Below are 23,065 nucleotides of genomic sequence, written 5' to 3'. Positions count from 1 at the left end.
GAGAGAGAGCCTTCAAATCGGGACTGTCCCCCCCTAACTTGGGACATTTGAGTGGTATGTATGTTGTATATACAATTTGCTTCCCAAGTGGATATATTCACTGACTAGATTGACGTACAAGACATCTAGATCCTCTATGTACTCCCTATAGCCTCTTGTACACCGTTGTACTAGACCCTAAGGGCTAGATTTACTAAGCTGCGGGTTTGAAAAAGTGGGGATGTTGCCTATAGCAACCAATCCGATTCTAGTTATCATTTTGTAGAAAGTACTAAATAAATGAAAGCTAGAATCTGATTGGTTGCTATAGGCAACATCCCCACTTTTTCAAGCCCGCAGCTTAGTAAATCTAGCCCTAAGTGGTAGATTTACCGAAGCTTCTAAAAATTAAAAGTGGAGTTGTTGCCCATACCAACCAATCAGATTCTAGCTATCATTTATCTAGTACATTCTAGAAAATGATAACTAGAATCTGATTGGTTGCTATGGGCAACACCTCCACTTTTTCTTTTTAGAATCTTCAGTAAATCTACTCCCAAGTTTCTTTTCTCCCGTTAGCTTTATGTCCTTGGTCAGTGAGTCACCTGGTCCTCTCTTTGCCGCAGGTTACCCTCAGGCTGGCTAAGCCTGGATAAGTCGGTGTTCCAGATGGTGGCTCAGACGGTGAGCGCAGGAATCTGGGGGGACGCTGCTCCGGAGAAGGAAGCCGTAGTGACAGATGGGGAACCTGTCTCTCCGTGTTCCCAGAATCCTCGGTAAGCAGCGCCTGTTCTGAGTCTTTCTCCGCTGTTTGATTCGGTAATAGTGATGTCACATTGTATCGGATCACTTCCTATCATAAAGACTGCAGTCTATCCACAGAAGAGGAGAGTTCAGTGGGACTCATTTATGAAGCAGAAAAATGCAGAGATGCAGCTTATATTTGCAGATACGCCCATATGTCGGCTAAGCGCATATATTAGAGCACATCCCTCATCCAGGGCTTAGTGAAGTCTCTATAGTTAGGGGACATTAGTGCTGTCTTTATTTCAACTTCACTAATTTAGTTTACATTTAAATTCTATTATATCCACATATTAACGCGCTTCCACTGCACTAGTTGAAAGAACCAATCACCAGCTAACGACAGTAAAGTATCCATTGGGAGAGCTGTATGTCTGTTTGCTATTTATTCTTAGCTCTCATTGGACCACAGTTGAATAAACTGTTTATATGGTGATTTTCACAAAAATTTGCTATCCACGCATCTACGCCTCCACGCTGTAAAAATATGCCCCATAAATGTACCCGTCATGCTAAAATCCAATCTTCTTTATGGCTACAATTTCTTTTCTTTTCTTTTCTACTAGATTTGTGGGTGATTTAGAGGTGCCCGTAGATTTGCGCACCTCCACCTGCACAAATATAGACAGATGTATATTAAATGCATCCGCCCGTATTTAGAGATTTATTATGCTTAAGCGTATCTCAACTCTATATACAGATGTAACAGGCGCACAAGTTTGCTTGGCTGGTGTAGAATTTGCACCCACATTGTGTAGACGCCAAAATACTCCTACAAAACACACAAGTACGATGTAACGCTACATCTAAATATGTTTATCTTCTACCTGGCGTCCTCTCCTTTTCTACACTAGCACATGAACACCCCGGACATATGTGAGCTCTGTACTTAGGTTTCCCCCAATATAGCTGGTGATTATGCGTAACAACGAATGAGGTCACTCTCACTAATGGAATTGTCTTTATTTTGTACCCACCAGGCAGGTTGATCCTTTACTCCATCACCCAGAACCGAAACAGCAGGACTTCAGTTACGTCTACGAACCCCATTCCGACCAGCTGCGGTCTGGCTTCATACACCGGAACGGGCTGATGCCCCTAAAATTCGTTCCTCAGCCTGATCGAGTGGACTCATAACAATTCGTGGCACAGGGCAGCTCAAGACACTCGGAGACGGGGTTCATTCTGACGCCGGCAGGAGGAACGCGCCAAGATCTTCCCGTTTCTTCTGTAGGATGGAGCCTATAAAATGCTCTCGGTCTGTTTTTTTTTTTACCTCTCATAGGAAACTGGAGCATTACGATTTGACAAGTGTGGGATAGGTCTCAATATTACAGTATTCTTTCTTCCTGCGCCCAAACCAACGTGCACGTGTGCTAGCCGTGATATTGACGTGAGCTGTGCATGCAGACATCATAGAAGAAAATGTGACTATACCCAACGCTTTTCCTATTTTGAGACTGTTCACCGACCACAGGACACCCCTGGTCTGCATCTCTCCTTCCTCTCCTGTACTTAGCACTTAAATGTCCCCGTAACAACAGCTCTAGAACGTTATTTTAGCATAGTTTAAGCAAAACAAACAATAACCCATTCAGTGTCTGACCCAAAGAGCTTACACTCTGTTACTTGGTTCCCGGAAGCACAGGGCATGAGACTGACTTGTTATAATGTATCAGCTCGGCTTCAAACTTTATTATAATGCGTCTTTTTAATAGTCCAGATGGTTAAGAGTAGAGGAAAAGAAAGATGTTTGAGAGACTAGTGGAATGACAAGAAAGTTATGTAGATGCGGCAGAATGATTTCTGGAACCTGAAATGTTATTTCAAGGTGTGAACGATTCTAGAAAAACGGTTTATAAGATTGAAGGTTCAGTTGGAAAAAGTTGAGAAAGAAAGAATTAGTGGTGTAGTGGATTGAATTGTAATCTGGTGCAGAGAGACAAGTGAACTAGTTTAGAAAGTATGGGATTGTCTACGAATATGGTACACAGGGGTCAAACAATTCTGGTGCACGTTTCGGACAGATACCGTTACAAACGAGTTTAGAATACAATGTTCGCTCAGATCTCTGTACAGTTACTTAGGATGGAGGAATTGGGACTTTTAGTGAATGATCTGGAAATGTCCGAGATACAGCGATGTAATTTCACATGGAGAATCCTTACAGCTATTTAAGTGGTTAATAATATCATCATTATCTATTACTGGAACGGCTGTATATAACAAGCTAATATAACCCTCTCCATATGACACTTTACTCATAACTGCACTTTTTAGTGAATATTTTGATCTATAGAGCTTACAATTAATTGATATGTGTCTGATGGACATACAGACAACTATTATAAACAGGGGGGGGGGAGTAAACTATTGTTCAGTGTCATGTCAGCGCAGTGGTCACATGACCCCGTCACCAATGTATTTGCGCTTATTGCTACAAGGCTGCACCCGATTAGTATTTGTACTGAATATTTAGTGTGTTTGGGCCGATTCATCTGGGAGTTGTATAGATAGTGGGTTTTGCTTGTATGTATAGGGCAAGCTGTACATATGGATGTGGCAGAGCAGTGTGCGTGCTGGCTGCCTGCACTGCGGGAATATAAGCCGGAGGATTGGCGTAAGGACAGGGCTGCATTGATGTATATAAACTGGAGGCTGCCGGCAGATCTGGTGAGGACCCGCTGCTGTCCTTGATGTCATGCTCCGGTGTATAAATGAAAGGACTGCAGCTGGGTTTAGGCGGTGGATCTGCGGCAGCGGGTGTGGGACGCTGGCCTGCCCCTATTCCCTCCGTCCTCTGCGGAAACCAATGCTTCTCTGGGGAACCAGCAATAACACATTGCAGACCCCATCAGTAACCCCTAGGACCCTTCATGCTGAATGCTTTATATCTTCTGTACCTGCCTGGATAAAAAGATACCTTCAATATTTTATATCACATATTACAAAATCAAGCATGATTTAAAGGCACGGGTTTTGGGGACCAGATAATGTTAGAGATGTAATACAGTCTCAACATTTCCAAGTATTATAAGTCGGAGTCAGAAATGTAAAGCGGACAGAAGGTTAAAGACCACCTGTCTCCTGCACACCGTGGAGGCGGCCATGCAGACTGTTAATGCATTAGGATTGGCTTCGCTGCTCCCTGGTGAATTAATAGGCAGTTCTTGGTTTCGACCACTAGATGGCGGCCTCCATTATGTGTTGTATTGTCAATCGGTGTTCTTTTAATACTACAAGTGATGGGGGGGCGGGGGGCTTGAGTTTGGAAGACCGCTGTCACACATTGTGCTAAGGCACTATCCTGTATTGTCAGGGAAGTGTGATTGACAATTCTGGGCTTGCCATTGACATTTTAGGCAGCTAAGGGGATGCACACCTCCTGTATTATACAACTCTACAGCTCCCCCTGCTGGGCTTTTTAAATACATTATATATATTATATATATATATATATATATATATATATATATATATATATATATATATATATATATATATATATATATCCCCTATCACACTGTCCGAGGCCCTGGCTACATACAGATGTCATTTAACCCTTGAGGTCATGGAAATTGTGATAATATGGAAAGAGTGTAGCCTACCTTCCCTGTTCACTGTCAAATGAAAATTGCTGATCACAGATTGACGTGAGAAAGAGACATGAGCGCACAGTACAACTTCCTTCTCTTACTGACCTGCACTTATTAATACCTACAGAACAGGTCTTTCTTACCCGCTGAAAAGACACCATCGAGCGCCAGAGTTTCTGGCAGCTGGGACGTGAGCTGACAAACCTTACAGCCAATTAGGAGAGGACGCTTAAGCTGGTCAGTGTGCAGGATAGGTAGCATTTCCCATGTGTGGCCCCCAGGGGCCAGAGATGGGGAGAAGGCTGTCGGTAATGGCTTCCAAGGGAACAGAGTTCTTGATAGAACGTCCAACTGAAACTAAAATGTCATCACTGTCCTTCCTGCAAAGCCGTACTTTTATTATATATATAATAATGCTTATACTGTTGGAGGTTCTGATCCTATCTTTGATACATTGTGTCAGGGTTGGTTCTAGTTATCAGTGATTGACATGTAAGAAGAAGTGGTACTGTGCACTTTGCTGAGCACAGTCTGGATAAAGATGTGGGATGGAAATATTCTTATTTCTGCCAGTGACTCGGATGGTAAACTCGGTTCTCAAATCTGAACTCAGATTTGGCTCCTTCACACCTATCCGCTGGTAATGTGCTTAACACCCGCTAGAGCCTGAAAGCCGCAGTACAAATAGGAAAAATGGTTCCTTATAGGCACAGTCTTACCACTACCTTATTACATTTTAAAATTTTCTCATGCGTAAAAGCGCCATACCGGTCCAATGGATTGTAGTTGTATAAGCGAAACGCACTAACGCATAAGGAAAACGCGTCAAAACATATCTATGGCCCACTTCAGTTTTCATGCGTTTTAGCCATGTTCCCAGCCCGTAGGTGTGAACGAGCCCAGAGATAATCAGCAACAGTTCAGCACAGACTCTTCTCTTCTTTAAATATTCCAGTATCCCTGGCAACTATCCCCCCCCCCCATCATGCTGAATTGTGATTGGCTGTTCCACAGGCTTGGAGGAAGGATTTAAGGACAATAGTTGCAGGAATAACATGGATATCTCTTCCCGTGGAATCTGTATTATTCATGTGTTTATTTAGCATATCAGTCCCACTAATTCCGCAGCCGTCTCTGGGGTGAAAGTTACGACCTCAGATCCGCATGCTGTAATAACTAGAATAAAACACAGAGTGATAGATAAAAGGACCAGTGAGTGGAATAGGGATAATCCCACACACCATCTACAGGTCTCTTATTATTATTACCTTTTATACGTTACTCCCTGGTGCCCAATGCTTTCCCACCGTCACCCTTTGCCATTCTCTGAAGAGCCCACTTTCTGCCAGGGGTCGGGAAGGGGTTAATCTATGAAACTACCGGCGTATGTACATCCGCTCGTGCCGATACTAACCCTCGTTTGTTACATCCGCGCCTGTTATCTTGGTGTCTTCTGCCATATATATGTATATTTATTGGTTTGTTTATTTATTACGCATATTAATAAAAAAAGGTGCTGAATAGAACCGGTGAACGTGGTAAATGTTTATTTCCAATAGTTGCACAGTAGTATACACCCACAAACCAGTGACCCAGGTGTCTGGGGGTGTATCTGTGTGTGTGTATGCATGTTGTGTGTGTATGCATGTTTGTGTGTGTGTATGCATGTCTGCACGTTGTGTGTGTGTGTATGCATGTCTGCATGTTGTGTGTGAATGCATGTCTGCATGTTGTGTGTGTTGGATCCCCACGGACTCTGCTACCGTCTAAAAGACCACTGTGGGGTAGATTTATCATACTTTCTATAAAGGAGAAGTGGAGGTGTGGCCCGCAGCAACCAATCAGATTCTAGCTATCATGTATCTAGTACATTCTATAAAAAATATCCCTACAGAATTGTATTATTAAAAGGAAACTCTGCACCTTTATTCTTCCTTTTGCAAATGTTTATCCCCCAATAGTAAAGTTTGCAAATTATTATTATTATTTTTTTGTGTGTGCACCATTGCTTTTGTGTTCAACTCTAAATGAGGCCGATAGTCGCCGCCTGTTCCTTAATTTCCAGGATCAGTTCCAGTATAATTCATCTTATTGTGTCGGCTGGATGCATTATCTGGGCTTTATAACCGTGCTCAGTAACATGTCATGATGAGGATTATTCTGCACCACGGGCCGTAGAGACAGCAGCACCAGGTCCATGGAAATAATTGTTAGTAACTAGTAGAGTGGATCCCACATAACACTAGTGGAGCTGATCCCATATAACACTAGTGGAGCTGATCCCATATAACACTAGTGGAGCTGATCCCATATAACACTAGTGGAGCTGATCCCATATAACACTAGTGGAGCTGATCCCATATAACACTAGTGGAGCTGATCCCATATAACACTAGTGGAGCTGATCCCATATAACACTAGTGGAGCAGATGAGAGAAACACTGAAGTGGTGCGGATCCCACATAATACTAGTGAAATGGATCCCACATAACACTAGTGGAGCGGATCCCACATAACACTAGTGGAGTGGATCCCACATGTCACTATTGGAGCAGATTAATAGAAGCCACACAACCATCACCTGTGATAACTATTACTGGAGTCCTCCAGTCTAGGACAGTTTTGACCCAGGGAGCAACAGAAAACTGTTACACTGTGAGGAGCCCTCACACTGGTATGAAAAAATAAATAATAAGAATATAAATCACACAAACAGATTTATTACAGGTAAGGTTAATGATTGTCTCCACTTTTTGTGCTTTTGGATAATGATTAATTCACCCTCATTCCAAAGCTTTGGCAAACGTTGCGTTATCACTGGCCAGGTTCCTGTTACCCCACAGTGTATCTGGTGCACAGTAGCGGGGCATATGGAAGGCCGTGAGCGTCCCCATGTGATGTTGGGTGTGGAGGTCTCAGCCCGCTCCTCGTTACATCACTAAGTACACAGCTCTGCATTGGAAGAAACCGGAACATTCTGCAGCCAGACTGGAGCTTCTGTAGGCGCCTCCGAGGGTTCTCCAGCTCCTAAATCACCATCTGCTTCTGCATTGTACTCTGACCAAGTGCATTGTGGGTGAGATGTCCATAGGTGTGTCCATACTGATACTTATAACCTGTCAGTCAGAATAGCACAGGATTACTGATGTTACTTAAATTAGCACTTAAATGGAGCGTTCAAAAGGGAACAAACTACAGTAAAAATGTATCCAACCTCGTACCTCTCCTCATCTAGATAATTAACAGAAGACTCGCCCGATTACCACCCCATGACCCCCTCTGTCCAGTGGACCTGTGTGGAGGAGATGGAATATGATTTAAAGTGAGTGGGACTGACTCTGCGTGTAGAGTGTCAGCTGACCGTGACTTGTCCAATCAGCTGATACCAATATTCAGTAATTCTAATGTTCACTCTGTGACTCTGATTATTCTCCAGAATACACAAGAATCCTACACCGAGGACAGGACCGAAAGATATCCTGTACTAGTGCACTAGTAAGTGCCATCATTGTCAAATAATTCACGGGCAAAATGGCTTTATAAATGTCCCTATTGAACCCACACCAATCTATATCTCAAGGTATCAAAGGTTAGATTTGAATTTGGTGCCAACCTCGATAGTTGCTTTATTTTGGAACTGTTGTTTTTTATGCCCTGCCTGATAAATAGGATGATTACAAGGGGCCTGATTCATTACGGATCTTAACTTGAGAAACTTCTTATTTCAGTCTCCTGGACAAAACCATGTTACAATGCAAGGGGTGCAAATTAGTATTCTGTTTTGCCCATAAGTTAAATACTGACTGTTTTTTCATGTAGCACACAAATACTTGATAACTTATTTGTACACTGAAATTTAAAGTTGATATTTGTGTGTTACAGGAAAAAACAGTCAGTATTTAACTTATGTGCAAAACAGAAGAATAATTTGCACCCCTTGCATTGTAACATGGTTTTGTCCAGGAGACTGAAATAAGAAACTTCTTAATTTAAGTTCCTTAATGAATCAGGCCCTAGATTTGTATTTGGTGCCAACCTCGATAGTTGCTTTATTTTGGAACTGTTGTTTTTTATGCCCTGCCTGATAAACAGGATGATTACAAGGTTCCTATCCAGTGGCCAGGACACACTGAGCCTTGTAGTTCTCCTAAGTAACCACATAGTCATGGTGAATATTATACTAATAGAAGTGACAGAAGTTGGTATTCACATACTGGCGTATAGCAGTGGCATACCTATGTAATGTCCCCTGGGCTCCAGTGTAATATCTTATCCCTATCATACCTACGTCATCTAGACAAGTGTTACTCTGGCTGCCTGACTTCATCAGAGTTCTCCAACATCTCTCCCCCTTATCTATCGTCTGACCCCTATCGAGCCTGTCCACAGTTATCTCCTGTCTGCCTCTCACACATGGTACATTTTGTCTCCAGTGTGTTTCCCCCTCATGTCCTGTCCCGTGTGGCTATTATATCTCTGGTTTGCCCCCATTATCCCTTGTGCACCTTCTTCCTTATCTTTCTCCCTTGTTGAGTAGTCCTCTCTTGTGACGACCGGAGAACCATCGCAGCCTATTTAGTAAATACAAGGGACTTCCTATTCCTGAATTTCTTGAGTCAAGTTGTTGGTTCACCTCCCCCCCCTCTCTATGTAGAAAGCCCCCCATAACTGATAATCAGGTCACACTGACGCTTTTGTGGTTGTTACGGGGGATAGAGATAAAAGCAGCCCTAAGAACCTTGGGCATATGGTGGGCTCGGTTGCTGCCACTGTTGTTATGCCACTGGGCACCACCACGGTAAGTTCACCAGTGAAAGTAAGGAATACAAGTCTCGGCTGGATAAGGTCAGAAACGTGGATAACAAACATACAGCATAAAGCACCCTAACCTGGCACATATCCTGTGTAGCGAGGCAGTAACCCCAGCTCCTCCAGGTAGATGTGACCCTGGTCGGACTGCGGCTTACTCTCCTCCCGCGGCTCGTGCAGGTCGCCCACTCTCGAGCTCTTTCTCAGGGTGTTTTCACCAAACTCCACCATAGCTCTGTTGGTGGTGATAGGGTAACCGGTGCCGATGAGGAAACGTGAGCGAGGGACATACCCCGTGTAACCTGTGGGGACAGGAGGTAATTACAGGAAAACATATAGAATATATAAGTGCTATAAATCAATACGGAGGTAAGTCTGTGTTATCTGCATGTTACTATTCACATGAGTGGTAGCTGCCACACCACATCCTCTGCCAGGGAAGACTCCAAGGCAACAGTGACCCCTAGTGGCCGACTTATCATGGTACATGATGCTCCCTTGGTTATATTAAGCTAATTTTTCTGAACAAAACCTTTTTCAGGCATAGGTAGGGCTCCCACGTGTCCTGATTTTCTCGAGCCACCAGGTTTAACACGTGATCCTTTCCAAAATTCAGGCTTCCGATGCACCTTTTAACTTGTGCAAATGTTTGGTCACCTGAGGGTCCTGGTTTTTTAGTTTAAAATCATGGAAGTGTATTAAATGATGTCATACTTTAGTTTACCCTCTGATTCCTGGGTTACTGACAGCGTATAACAAAACATTGATCTTCCCCATCTCTGTGTTGTTATGTCTTAATGATGAACCTCAGTCTGTACTAAAATTTAATCACAAACCTAGTTAAGCTGTGGGGTGCTGACCTCAGGAACCCCAACCGTTTTGATATTCACCCCCTGAACCCTCCCGCTCAGTATATTCTCCCAGAGCCTCTCAACCTAGAGACAGGTGGGCTGACCATAACTTATCCAATCATCTGAGACCCAACACATAGGATCTCATGCACAAAGGTCATGGGTGCTCCTACTTTATACATAGCCAGGAATTCCCTCGTTCCACCCATATCCTCCCAATCACCAGAAGAAACTTCTGCTCCTCTGTGAAGTCTGCCATCTTGCTACACCCATAAACTCGCTTTTTGATGGAAATGTAAAAGAGGAGTTTGGCCAATGTCTCGGTCATTTCACTCCTCATAAATGAGGAACATTGTGATAGTGTGTATTGGATGATATACGGTCACCTGAAATCTGACACAAGGAGCCTGCTCTACTCACTAGGAATGGGGGCCTGGAATATATACCAGGAAGTGGCAGCGCAGGGTGAATACCAGGCGGGCACTAGGTACACCAACCGATAGACCCCCAGGGCTTATTTGAGGTGAAGGGAGCATGTGAATAAGATGTAAATAAAGACAAAATGTTATGAGTTTGTATATATAAATGCAATATTAAAATACAGTTTAGTTAACACAAAATAATTTTCAATTCATATCCCTAATGCAATAATGACAGGATTGCAAAGGATTATTATATTAGTTTTTTGCTGTCTTCTGGTTGAGAAATAGTCATGTTTCAATTGTTTATATCCTATTTAAGCTGGGTACACACTAAAGAAAAATTCTCCCGATGCCATATCTTTAATGAATATCCCGATCAGAATGCAGATTCCTGTGTACACACTTACACGATTTACCATCAGATCTGTGCTCTTCATCTGTCATAACCATCGGCTGAAATGATCCTGACTCTACACACCCCAGAGAGATCTATGGACACTGCCGGTCCTGAGTACATACACACTGCAGGATTTGCCCGGCGTCGTTCCATCGTTTATAGAGATATTTAGTCCGTTTGTAAAATCAGATCAAAAGATACAATGTGCTTTGGAACGATAAACCATGATTGTTGGAGTGTACACACTAATGCAATATTGGGACCTAACGGTCGTTTATTGTGTAATCTACTCAATAACTGGGTGAAAAACCTGTAATGTGTACTCAGCTTACTTGTGAACTGGATATTTTAGCTGATATCTATTGATTCAGCTTGAAAATACAACAGACAGAAGTTTCACCCCCCCACACACACCTTTTCACTACAATGTAATTTGTTAGGCAACCAGTCGGTTACTTATGTTAGCTCGTCACTTTCTTGTAACCATGTTGCTGCAATTTGCAAAATACAGTGCTTCTTTGAAATTCAGAGGTTTAAATCTTATTTAGCCATAAGACAGCGTAAAGTGAATAAACATGAATTGTGTAATACAGGCTAAACACAAATTTTCAGTCCATTACAAGGGAAGGCGTAAGGGCAGCCTCACCTGAGATGAAATACTTGTGCGGATTCTGGTCGTCCATGTAGTAGGGAGAGACATGTATCTGGTAGGCACTGGGCGAGACATAGTTTACCGGCTCTTTGGACAGGGCAGGGAGCGGAGTCCGATATTTGGCGCTGATAAGCTGAAGAGACACGGGTGTTAACCGACAAAACCACACGGCAACACAATTCAACAATGGTGACCACATATCGCAGGCAGGTGTATTCCACAGGACTATTGTAACATTCCTTACCAACATCTGTAACAATGGAAACAAACTGGACTGTGCTGACTGTTTATATGGTTACAGCAACAACAGCCATATCTGAGTCTTCAACTGACTATTTCATGTACCAGAAGTTGTTCTAGTAAATTGTGGTACCCATGATAATAGTTCTAAGCGCTTAGATGTACAAGCAGAGATACAGAAATGGATATTCTTAAAACATGGCACATAAGCAGTATTAGAAAAGAGGGTTGAAATCTTAAATAGCTAATATGAGTTCTTACAGGAGGAAGTCCCACCGAGATCAGATACACCTGACAATAGTGATACTCCCAGTGGAGGGAGTAGCTCATACACAGACATCCCCTTTTACGTTTACATCAATAACATAAAAAACCACAAGAGGGTTCCTGAGCAGAATTAGAGCATGGAAAGTCTCAGAAGTGGCCCAGGTCTGCACCATTATATTCGGTTTGCTGGAGGCCACTCGTGCAAAGGACAGAGTCCCGGCCTCACCTGCTTCTCCTGTTCTGTATGAGGCATCTTCTCTCCAGTCTGCAGCTTATTGACGAACATCTGCTCCTGGCGCTGATCCTCCTGCTGGTTCTGATCCATCTGGAAGTCGGTCAGAGCGTCTCGGGTGGTCTCAGTGTACGTCTTAGCGTAAAATTTCTGAGCTCTGGGGATGAAGCCTGAGAACCCAGGAGGAAGTGGGGTGACAGACATTTTAATGCACTTTAAAAGGAAAATAAGGACCTATTGATTTTTATTGTTAACATCAGAGGTCAGAACAAAACCTTATTTTATCTTATTAAACTTTAGAAACAATTTACAGATTTAGATAACCGGACACTTTGTCTACTAAGTCCTCAAGGATCCACCTGATAGAGATACCATAACAATGTAGACATTACCACTCGTACTAGTCAAAGTAGATGAGTTGGACTCCTTATTAAACCTCTAATTTAACTTTTAGAAACATCCACTGGGATAAGCCCTTGTCCGGGTGGTTTCCTGTTCCAATACAATGAAACATCCCAAAAGGAACTGCAAATCCTGAAGGCTAATAATTCTACATCCGACCCCAATCTTCTCTTCTTCTCAGCCTCCTACTGCTCATATTACTATCCTGACCCAGCCAGACGAAGACCCCAAATTCTGTCCAAGTTACAGACCTCTCTCTATAATAAACATTGACTTGAAACTACAAGGTGATCGCAAATAGGGGACATCTGCAGCCCTAATCCACCCGGAACAGAAAGACTTTATTCCAGGAGAAGAACCAGGGGAAACACTGTGAAAATTATCCATCTTATTCACCTGGTAGTTGTCAAGAAAATGCCTGTTCTTTTGTTAACTAAAGGTCCCCCTTCCTTCCTGTCATTTTTGTATTCAATATCCTATATATGGAATTTTATATTTAGTTATTTTTTTCTTTTGTTAAAATCCCCAAAAACAGATTAATCATGCAGATACATGCACAATACCAGGCATTAAAGACCAGTGAAAGTGGACCTTTTACTACCTGCTTCTTGTTCACTTTCATTTGATGTCAGAATAGCTCTGTTTATAAGTATGTATTAGTTGCTTACTGCATACTTCCACATTAGTTAGAAAGTCCATTACCTGACCGAAGTTGTTGACTTGGGTTGAGTATCTGACTTGCCCCATTAGCATCTATTGGTTGTATGTGTGCCCGAAAGAGCCTTTACTTTTTTTTTAAGCTGTTTAGGTCTCCAAACAAAAAGAGGTAAGATCAGAGCACATACAGTGCACTCTGTAAGTGATCATCAAGCTGAGATTAAAAAAAATGTTCATCAGAGTTATCAGTAAGTGCCTATTGCATAAAATATTAACATAATCTCCTGAATTTCGGGGCTTAATTCTATGTATACATCTTCTCTCTTGTCTCAAAATATCTCCCAACTCGACAACTCCGTTCTGCACAAGATCTGCATCTCTCATCCACCCTCATTACATCCTCCCATTCCCTGTTACAGGACTTTTTTCTGGCTGCACCCACTCTATGGAATTCTCTCCCTCGCACAATAAGACTCTCCTCTGGTCTACAAACTTTCAAGCGTTCTCTGAAAACCCACCTCTTCAGACAAGCTTGTAATATTCCTCAACCACCCTCTTAACCTCACTACCTTACTCTATTACCCGTTACACAATTTCACACAAGACAACTACCCCCTGACCAACATTGTTGTGTGACAGGATCATTTAGCCAATGAGTCACTTTTACCTTTACAGCCTGGCTGGGCCGAAATGCAAAATGAAGACTTAGCCTCATGTGTCAAACTCCCATTGTCCCATAGATTGTAAGCTTGTGAGCAGGGCCTTCTCACTTCTTTGTCTGTTTTACCCAGTTTGTTTATTAGTTTACTATGTTTGTCCCCAATTGTAAAGCGCTACGGATTATGTTGGCGCTATATAAATAAATGATGATGATGATGATGTATAAAAATGAAAATCAAAAGGATACAAAGCACACATTGGTGCACTGTATATTCAATAAAATTAAACAATTTATGTCCTTATGAAAGGTGTAACTCATCAAAACCAATATATTAAAACAGATGTTTGAATTATTAGGCTGCTCTCGCTGCTCAACCTTGGGGGAGTTTGTTCTACACCAACGCAGAGGGTTTCAATTAAACAATTAACAGAGACTAAAGTCCCTGGAGATGTACACCTCCCAATCTTTTGCTTGAGCTGACACTCTGTGAGTCACTCTCTTCTGATGAAATTGTCGATTGGTAAAGAAACGCGTCAGGTCTCCTATTGGAAGCTGTGGGTGTCATATTATTCTATTTACATCATTATTATTATCTACATTTCTTGCTCTGATGAAGGCACCCTTAATCAGACCAGATCTTCCATCCAGAATTTGCACATACCCCTAAACATTCTGCCTATTGAATGTCCCAGGATTGAGACCCGGGGGCAAATGCAGGATTTGTAGAGGGGGGTTTCCACATCACGCCACCAGTGGGCGTGACCAGCATGCATGGGGGCGTGGCTATAATATTAGACAGTGCTTGGCTGCTCTCCAACTCTTCCTATCCCTATAATATACATGGGCAATGCTGCCTGCACTACTGTTAGGTGCATGCAGCTCTCCCTTTTCAATCAGAGCTTGGTGACGAGGGAGCAGGGTCCAGGCTTGGAGGTGGGTTTCCATGCACCAGGACCCCCCTCCTCGGTTTGCCTATATCACCATGCACCTGGTGGGGTAAGCAGGCGACTCTCGCTGTCTCTCTGAGAGCGGACGCGTACCCTTCTTACCATTATATTTGGGACAATTGATTGGTGAGCTCTGGGGTTACCTTTGTGTAATAATGTGAATAACAATACACTTACAAAAACATCTACTGGAGTTTATGTGGTTGGTGCCTATTGTGAGATTATACTCACAGGACTGGAGCAGTATAACCAGCTCCTGCATATTAATAAGACTGAAGTAACCCTTGAGTAGAGATCAGTACATTAAATACACTATAGGGGCTGAACAGAAGTATATTGACTGTAATTAGTTACAGATTTTTATTTTAGCTACTTCTGACCCCACGGAGGCTGTTTATGTGTTGCTCCAACTAGTGTTAGAGTTTATGATATATAGTGAATATTATTCAGGATACTGAATATCATTTTTACATGTTTATATTTTAAGGTTAAAAAATAAATTGACTCATTTTATTATATTTATCTGCGTTGTTGTGTATTTAATCTTTGGACTGCTCTCAGCGCTTATCTTTTGTATTGTTTTTAAAAATGAAAATGCAACAGACCATCCCAATACCAGTCAACAGTTCATTGTTTTGTTGGCCAAATGTGGAGTAGATTGCTGGAAACGGGTGTGGTCTGTGCGAATGTGGGTGTGGTCTGTGCATATCTGGGTGTGGTCTGTGTGAATGTAGGTCTGGTATGCGTATATGTGGGGGTGGTCTGTCTATATGTGGGTGTGTGGTCTGTGCGTATGTGGGTCTGGTCTGTGAATATGTGGGTGTGGTATGTGCATATGTGGGTGTGGTCTGTGTGAATGTTGGTGTGGTATGTATGAATGTGGGTGTGACCTGTGCATATGTAGGTGTAGCCTGGGTGAAAGTGGGTGTGGTCTGTATGAATGTGGGTGTGGTCGGTGCAAATGTGGGTGTGTTCTGTGTGAATGTGGTCTGGGTGGATGTGGGCATGTCGTGGGTGGACTGGGGGTATGACCTTTTTTGTCCCGATTTTGGGGAATATTGGCCGGTATTATTGTGTTGGAACATAGATATAAAAATAAATGAAGGTGTGGGGCCACATTACCAGTGTATCCCGGGATCATACTCCAGGAGAGTTTCGGATCTCCCAGACGTGGCTTCTTTCGTCTTATTATATCCTGGGACCTGCTCAACTCACTGTCATTACGTGGTGGAGGGAACAGACAAGACTGGAGCACCAGCTGTCCTGAGTGCCGGACATCAGGACTGGTCAGCAGCTGTCCGGTCAGCTTCCCATATGTCTTACCCAGGTTGTACTTGTACTGAGGACAGAAGCCGCCATACCTGTACAAGAGACAGGAAAATATACAATATTTATAAATTCGTTTATGTCTGAAAATGTTCAGTAATTCAAGTGAGTGTAAGCAGAAAGGACCTGATTAATCTGCATATTTACATGAATTAAAATGGGCGGCAGCTGCCAGACTGAGAATGGCCTTCTGGTCCCAAACCTCTGTCCGGCATGCAATGGCTGATGGGAGTTGTAGTTTTTTGCCACAATCATTTGCACACAGTTGTGATGTTGCTGCAGGCTGCCCTTCCCCCACTTTTATTCATTCTTGCCCACTATCCCAGGATGTCCGAGAGACTCCCGAATTCCAGGTAGGTCTCCCAGACTCCCGGGAGAGAGCAGGCAATTCTCCCACAAGCTGCCCGTAGTGAGCCTAAATTCGCTGTGAATGGTGTCATTTTGGCACAGCCCCCGCAATAAATATTGATATTGATGCAGAAGCGGGGCCAAAATGACCACGCCCTGCCCCCTTCCACCCTACTACCACAGCCCCCCCCTCCCGGAGGCCAACAATAGAAAGTTGACAACTATGCTGTTATTGTATTTTCAAAAATGACGAAACCACAGGACTATTAGTGGGGTTCACAGTAGCTCCTGCAAAATGTATTTTGGGGATCACAAAAATAAAAACAAAAACTGAACGTCTTTCTTGGGCAGATATTAATTTTAGCACAGTTATTAAGTCTTTTCTGTAACATTAATTAACTAGTTCAGCCCAGGGTATTGCACTTGGAACTATATTTGCTTTCATTTTCTAAACTGTACCAGGAGAATGACAGCTGTAATGAGATGCGTTGCTGTGAGTTATAGCAAATCTTTATAGATTGCACTGTGATATTAATAAGCTCCAATATTCCTGTACCATTGCTATAACACAATACTTGCAAACAGAGCCGTAACTTAGAATTCTAGCGCCCTGGGCGAAAAAGACAAATGCCGCTCCCCTAGCCCTCAATTTTAACCAAATTAACCTAAAATATTCCTAAATTGCGCCCCCCCTGCAGCGTTGCGCCCTGGGCGGTCGCCCCTGTCACACAGCCCTAGTTACGGCCCTGCTTGCAAACAGTTAAAGATCTACTGCGGTATTAATCGTACTTACCAACTATTTACCCTTTCCCTGCCGTACTCTTGCCCCAAAATTTCACGATTCACCGCAAATCGTGTCATGGATGATTTCATCCTGGCCACTTCACTAGGAAGAGGGAGAATGGCCTGCTCTCCCGTGAGTCCGGGAGACCTACCTGGGATGGTGGAGTCTCCCGGACATTCTAGCAGATTGGGCAAGTATGGTATTAATCCTAACTGCACCTTTAACATCCACTATTGTGCTGCTGAATATAGAGGATATACACATTTAAGAAGTGACGGACAGACATTGATAGTCGGGGTACACTCCTAGGTGTGTGGAGAAAATTTGAAGGGGCGCACTGCGTAAAAGGGTAAATATCACCTCAAGTTCGAACCTCCTAGAACCACCCCTTTCACTGGATTAAATTGTGCCCGGGTCACCTCCATTTATGGGTAACCTTAATCCATACTTGCCAACTCTCCCGGAAAGTCTGGGAGACTCCCGAAATTCAGGTCAGTCTCCCGGGGGAGCTGGCATTTCTCCCGGATCCAAGATTTCACAGAGAATCGAGTCATTTGACACGATTCTCGGTGAATCACGCCATTTTGGAGGGCGGGAGGGGGCGGGGCAAGGCCAATCGCGTCATTTTGGCCCCGTCCCCCGCGACGTACAGCACGGTTTTGCGGGGGGGGAGCAAAATGACGCGAGTGGCCTTGCCCCACCCCCTCCCGCCTTCCAGTCACACCCCCCAACTCCCGGAAGCAAGTTTCCGGGAGTTGGCGAGTATGCCTTAATCCCGAGATTGAAGGGACGTCGGGTATCTGTTAGGAAATTTAGACTGTAAGCTCCAACGGGGCAGGGACTGATGTGAGTGAGTTCTCTGCACAGCGCTGCGGAATTAGTGGCGCTATATAAATAAATAAGGATGATGTTTCCATCCTTTAGGGGTGTGACCAACAGATGGTAAGAATTGCATCTAGAATGCAGACAATGAGGAATATTGTAGACAATATTGAAATGTAGGGACATTTCTAGGGACAAATCTTTAAAGCTGGGACTGCCCCTGGTAAACAGGGACTGTTGGCATCTACGGGTTAATCCTGTTGGCTGCATTGTTTCCTGTCCCTCACCCAGGCTGTCAGTGTGTGAGACGTGTCTCTCCGGAGACCTGCACACACACACAGAGACTGCAGCCATGGGGACCAGACAACACATTGTGTATCCAGCCCTGATACGCTCTGTGACAATGCCTTGTACTGTTACCAGTCACCAGTGGTTTATATTTCCACACTAATAATGTATGTGAGCTCCTTTCTCTAATTAGCACCCTGTACCGGAGCGTGTCGTTGTAAGCAGCCAAATTAATACGGTATTTCATTTTGATTTGGTCATTTTTGGGATATTTCTGTCACAAGTTGTTTGTAACACCTGCTATGTGTTAGTTACGTGTAGAAAGCACCAATAACAGCAGCTGCCAGGGCAGGGATGAGACCTGATAAAGTACCGAACTAGCCGGACACAATTCTTAATATGTTCAGTAAAAAAAACTAAACACGACTTCACTTTGTAATTTATTTATTATTAATAAAAAGCCCTAATTGTCTAGTATTATATTTACTGTCTTGTTGTGATGCTCGTTGGTATGGGCACATTGGCGCGTTGGTAAGGATCGCAGTGGTGGCATTGGTGCCCGGCACCAGCGACGGTCTCACATTGGTCCTGTGGGGCCCCGTGCTGCCAGCCAGGTAATGCTGCACGGTGACGCCACAATGGATTCACAGCATAAATATTCCATCTGCCTAAGATCAAATATCCACTGGTGGTTTCCAATGCTAATAAAAGCATATAACCAGGTTTGGGGTGGACCCTGTTTGTTCCAATGACCCCCCTTACCCACCTGTGCCTGCGGAGCAGTGATCATTGCGGCCTCTTCTAGACACTACCTGCTATATTTACTGATGAACACAAGTAGGTTAATCCTCTATTAACCCTCCTAAAGTGCTGGTCACCACCTCTTGTCAAACTGCGTTTGATATCCCGTCAGGTGTTTTCCTGATGCCGGTGGGTAACCAGCTTTAAAAGCAAAAATCTGGACATGATGTCTTCCAAAAACCAGAAGGCAACGCAACGGAGCTCTAACTAAACAACACCTCCTAGCATCAGTGAAATGCGTTACACTAGCGTTAAGGCTATGAGCGCAGCGAGAGGTGGAGTGACAGCTCCTGTGCTCCAGTTTATCACTGTTCTTTATAGCTTACAGGCGCCATAGTTATTAGGGTCTATGGTATGGGCACATTTAGTACTTTAACATGAAAAGCTGATTGAAAATCAGCTTTTAATGTTTTTCATCGCCCTCCCCCCCCCACACATATATTCCCTGTTAACAGAGGTGATTTAACGGATGACCCCCTCATTATTTGTCACTGTTATATATGGACTACTGCGAACTTTGAACTGTACTATAATATAAAGAAGTGTGAATTAGCCGTTAGTAAAATTGCTTAAGTTGGTTACAAAAAAATTGAATAATATGTAAAAATAATATATATATATATATTTTTTTACCGTTAATCGGGTCCTGTTGGAAAAGCAGAGTCACCCCCCTCCCCCTGGCTACATCATTACAGTCACACCTAACTACAGACCTGTCACCAGACATACACCCACCCTTACTGTAGTTCCTCCACAGCTACTAAGTCCACACATTTACATAAGTAATCAATACACACCCAGATTGACTGGATGCAGAATAAGAAGAGTTACAGCCACGAATTCCTCACCGGACTAATAACTTCCTCCTCCTATTACTTTATTTACCTTTGGATTTGTCTGATGGAAACATTTAGGGCTAGATTTACTAAGCTGCGGGTTTGAAAAAGTGGAGATGTTGCCTATAGCAACCAATCAGATTCTAGATGTCATTTATTTAGTGCATTCTACAAAATGACAGCTAGAACCTGATTGGTTGCTATAGGCAACATCTCCACTTTTTCAAACCCGCAGCTTAGTAAATCTAGCTCTAAGAGATGAATGTTTGGTGTAATAAGAGGCTTATTATAGAATTTAACTCAAGTGAAATCCCAGCCAATCCTGATCCAGGGCGGTAAATGTGATCGAACGATGAGTCAACGTTCGATGACCACAAATGACAATGTATCTAGTCATCATTTAACCAACCTAATGGTACATTATAGGGCACTTAATAACCTGGGGCCTGATTCATTAAGGATCTTAACTTAAGAAACTTTTTATTACAGTCTCCTGGACAAAACCATGTTACAATGCAAGGGGTGCAAATTAGTTTTCTGTTTTGCACATAAATTAAACACTGACTGTTTTTTCATTTAGCACACAAATATCAACTTTAAATTTCAGTGTACAAATAAGCTATCAAGTATTTGTGTGTTACATGAAAAAACAGTCAGTATTTAACTTGTGTGCAAAACAGAAAACTAATTTGCACCCCTTGCATTGTAACATGGTTTTGTCCAGGAGACTGAAATAAGAAGTTTCTCAAGTTAAGATCCTTAATGAATCAGGCCCCATATCTTGTACATTGAGCCCTACATGTGTATGTACGTGTATGGCTTCATCTGGACAATCGAGCCCAGAGACCAGATCGCTCCCATCTTTGATCCACTTTTGTCTGCTTGTAGAACTCACCTTCCAGAAGATCAACATCGTCTTCCGCTCTTCCCATAATAACCTCATCTCCTCCCACAGATTTTATTTATTTTCACAATTAAAGAAAAATTTTAAAAACATTTTATACAATAACAATCCAGAGATGATGTTAACAGAATTGATATTGCCGCGTTACAAGTACCGTTGCTATACAGGTTAAATAGGCTTGTCCATGTAAGGGCATTGGAGAATCCATCACTGCTGCCAGTTACCGCCACCGAAGTTATCGCCACCAGTAACCCCTGTATCGGACAGTACAATATCATAATCTTGTCACTGTTATCTTTGCTCTTTGATAAATAGGCTTCTATGTATCTCTAATAGACAGAGAACACTGAAACAATTATTTGAAATTAATAGAGCTTTTTCCCTGCAATCCCAAAAATAAATACTTTAATTGTATGTTGTATTTACGGCTATATTGTTACATATAAAAACTCAAAACGGTCCTCCGGTACCGCACATGCTCGAGCAAAACGGGAGGCCGCAATAGCAATAAGTAACTCTTAATATTTTTTATCTATGGACCTGACTGTATCGGGGAGCTTTGCTAAGGGTCCCGCTGCTGCACTTCAGTGCCGGTAAAGTCATTCTGGTGTAGGAGGCAGATCTGCTAGACTTACCCCACAATCTTTAAAGCTTTGGATAAGTACGCCCATAGCACAGTGGTTAGCATTGCTGCCTCACAGTGCTAGGGTCATGGGTTTGATTCCCCATCAGGGCCTTGTTTTGGGGTGGGGGGGATTTCCTCTGGTTTTCTTCCACAATTGAAAAAACATACTGGACGGCTAATTAGCTGCTAACTAATCTGAACCCTAGTATTGTGTGGGCATTAGGGAATTTAGACTGTAAGCTCTTTTGGGGCAGGGACTGAAGTGATTACAAATATTCTTTCTATAGCGCTGCGCAATATGGTAGCGCTATATAAATATACAATAATAATGTATAAGCAGTGTTGTCAGGAGCTCCGTATTGCAAGAACTTGCTTATGCTGCGTTCTAAATGCGATAATATGGGGCGTATGTAGAGTTTAGCAGTAAGTGCAAAAGTTGCATTAGTCTATATGTTCACATTATTATACAGTAATGAAGGGTGACATATACAGCAGAGATCAGTGTCTGCACTGTGGTATTAGTGAATATTATAGTCATAAGTACAAATTAAATTAAAACTAGAATAAAATGGAAATCTTCTTTCTTGCTGCAGTTCAAATGGAAATATCAATTCATTCATTCAAATAGATGCCTGTAACTTTATATAGTATAACAGTCATAGTTTAACAGTCATACAAATGAATGATGTAAAATCAGTGGGAGAGGGTCAAGACGCAATCAGCCAATCAGAAACGGATAGCTGGTATAAGCTGTAAGCGACTAGCTTTGAAAACCGCGCAGGCACCAGGATGTGCGCTCAGCGTAATCCCCCAGTCTATACACCACTCGTAACGCTGATTCTCCAAAAGACCTCAGGGGACTTTGACTTTGCTAAACTCGAAAAGCGATTTAAGAAATTATTAATCCATTTAATTTTCACTACAGCGCCATAAATTGCCACAACCATGGAAACGTGTCTACAGGAGGGAACGGATTGGTGAAATAGATAATGATGATTATGTAACTATTACTTTATAGATGCTTCTATGGACTATAGCAATGTTGCTCTTTGCAATTGTATCAATAATTTATCTGTGAAGGTTTATTCTTAACACAAACTGAAGTTGGGTGAAAAACACCAGTATAATAATCACATCACTGATGGGTGAGCTGGTGAAGGGGGCGAACTGCTGGAAAAAGTCAGAAAAATAATTTTCTCCATTTATTAAATACAAAAGTTTGTGTCAGGGGAATTGTAGAACAGATCACACACAGCAGATTCTCACTTACCCAGGGATGAAATGGGGGTCTGGGGTCATCAGCATGGGGCTGATCTTTGGGGGGAACGTGGCTGTCATGCTGTTAGGGGTCCTCCCTGAGGATGAGCTGTCGGGTCCCCCCTGGTGTCTCCTGCTGGGTGTCTGTGTCACTGACT

The 23,065-nt window shown here is 42.8% G+C and overlaps 2 protein-coding genes across 7 annotated transcripts in view; one reads left to right on the top strand and one right to left on the bottom strand.

The window, feature by feature from the left end:
- Positions 1–4,223, top strand: part of RUSC2 (RUN and SH3 domain containing 2) — a 64,672-nt gene extending 60,449 nt beyond the window's left edge. For all 6 annotated transcript variants that reach the window (XM_075186618.1, XM_075186612.1, XM_075186635.1 and 3 more), the window contains 2 exons: positions 606–755; positions 1,764–4,223. In XM_075186618.1, coding sequence (XP_075042719.1) covers positions 606–755; positions 1,764–1,920 — 307 coding nt within the window. In that variant the 3' untranslated portion in view covers positions 1,921–4,223. The remainder of the gene's footprint in view (positions 1–605; positions 756–1,763) is intronic.
- Positions 4,224–7,081: 2,858 nt separating this feature from the next.
- On the bottom strand, positions 7,082–23,065 carry CIMIP2B (ciliary microtubule inner protein 2B). Its single transcript, XM_075193749.1, has 6 exons — positions 22,921–23,065; positions 16,039–16,277; positions 12,244–12,419; positions 11,505–11,643; positions 9,269–9,490; positions 7,082–7,495 (listed from the first exon to the last, which is right to left on the bottom strand). The coding sequence occupies exons 1-6, from the start codon at positions 22,986–22,988 to the stop codon at positions 7,407–7,409; spliced, it is 933 nt and encodes a 310-aa protein (XP_075049850.1). The 5' UTR covers positions 22,989–23,065; the 3' UTR covers positions 7,082–7,406.

Source organism: Mixophyes fleayi, chromosome 1 (assembly GCF_038048845.1).
Source record: "Mixophyes fleayi isolate aMixFle1 chromosome 1, aMixFle1.hap1, whole genome shotgun sequence".
In the NCBI taxonomy this organism is placed as follows: Eukaryota; Metazoa; Chordata; class Amphibia; order Anura; family Limnodynastidae; genus Mixophyes; species Mixophyes fleayi.
The sequence above is the reverse complement of the archived record's forward strand: the minus strand, read 5'-3'. Positions and strand labels throughout refer to the sequence as shown.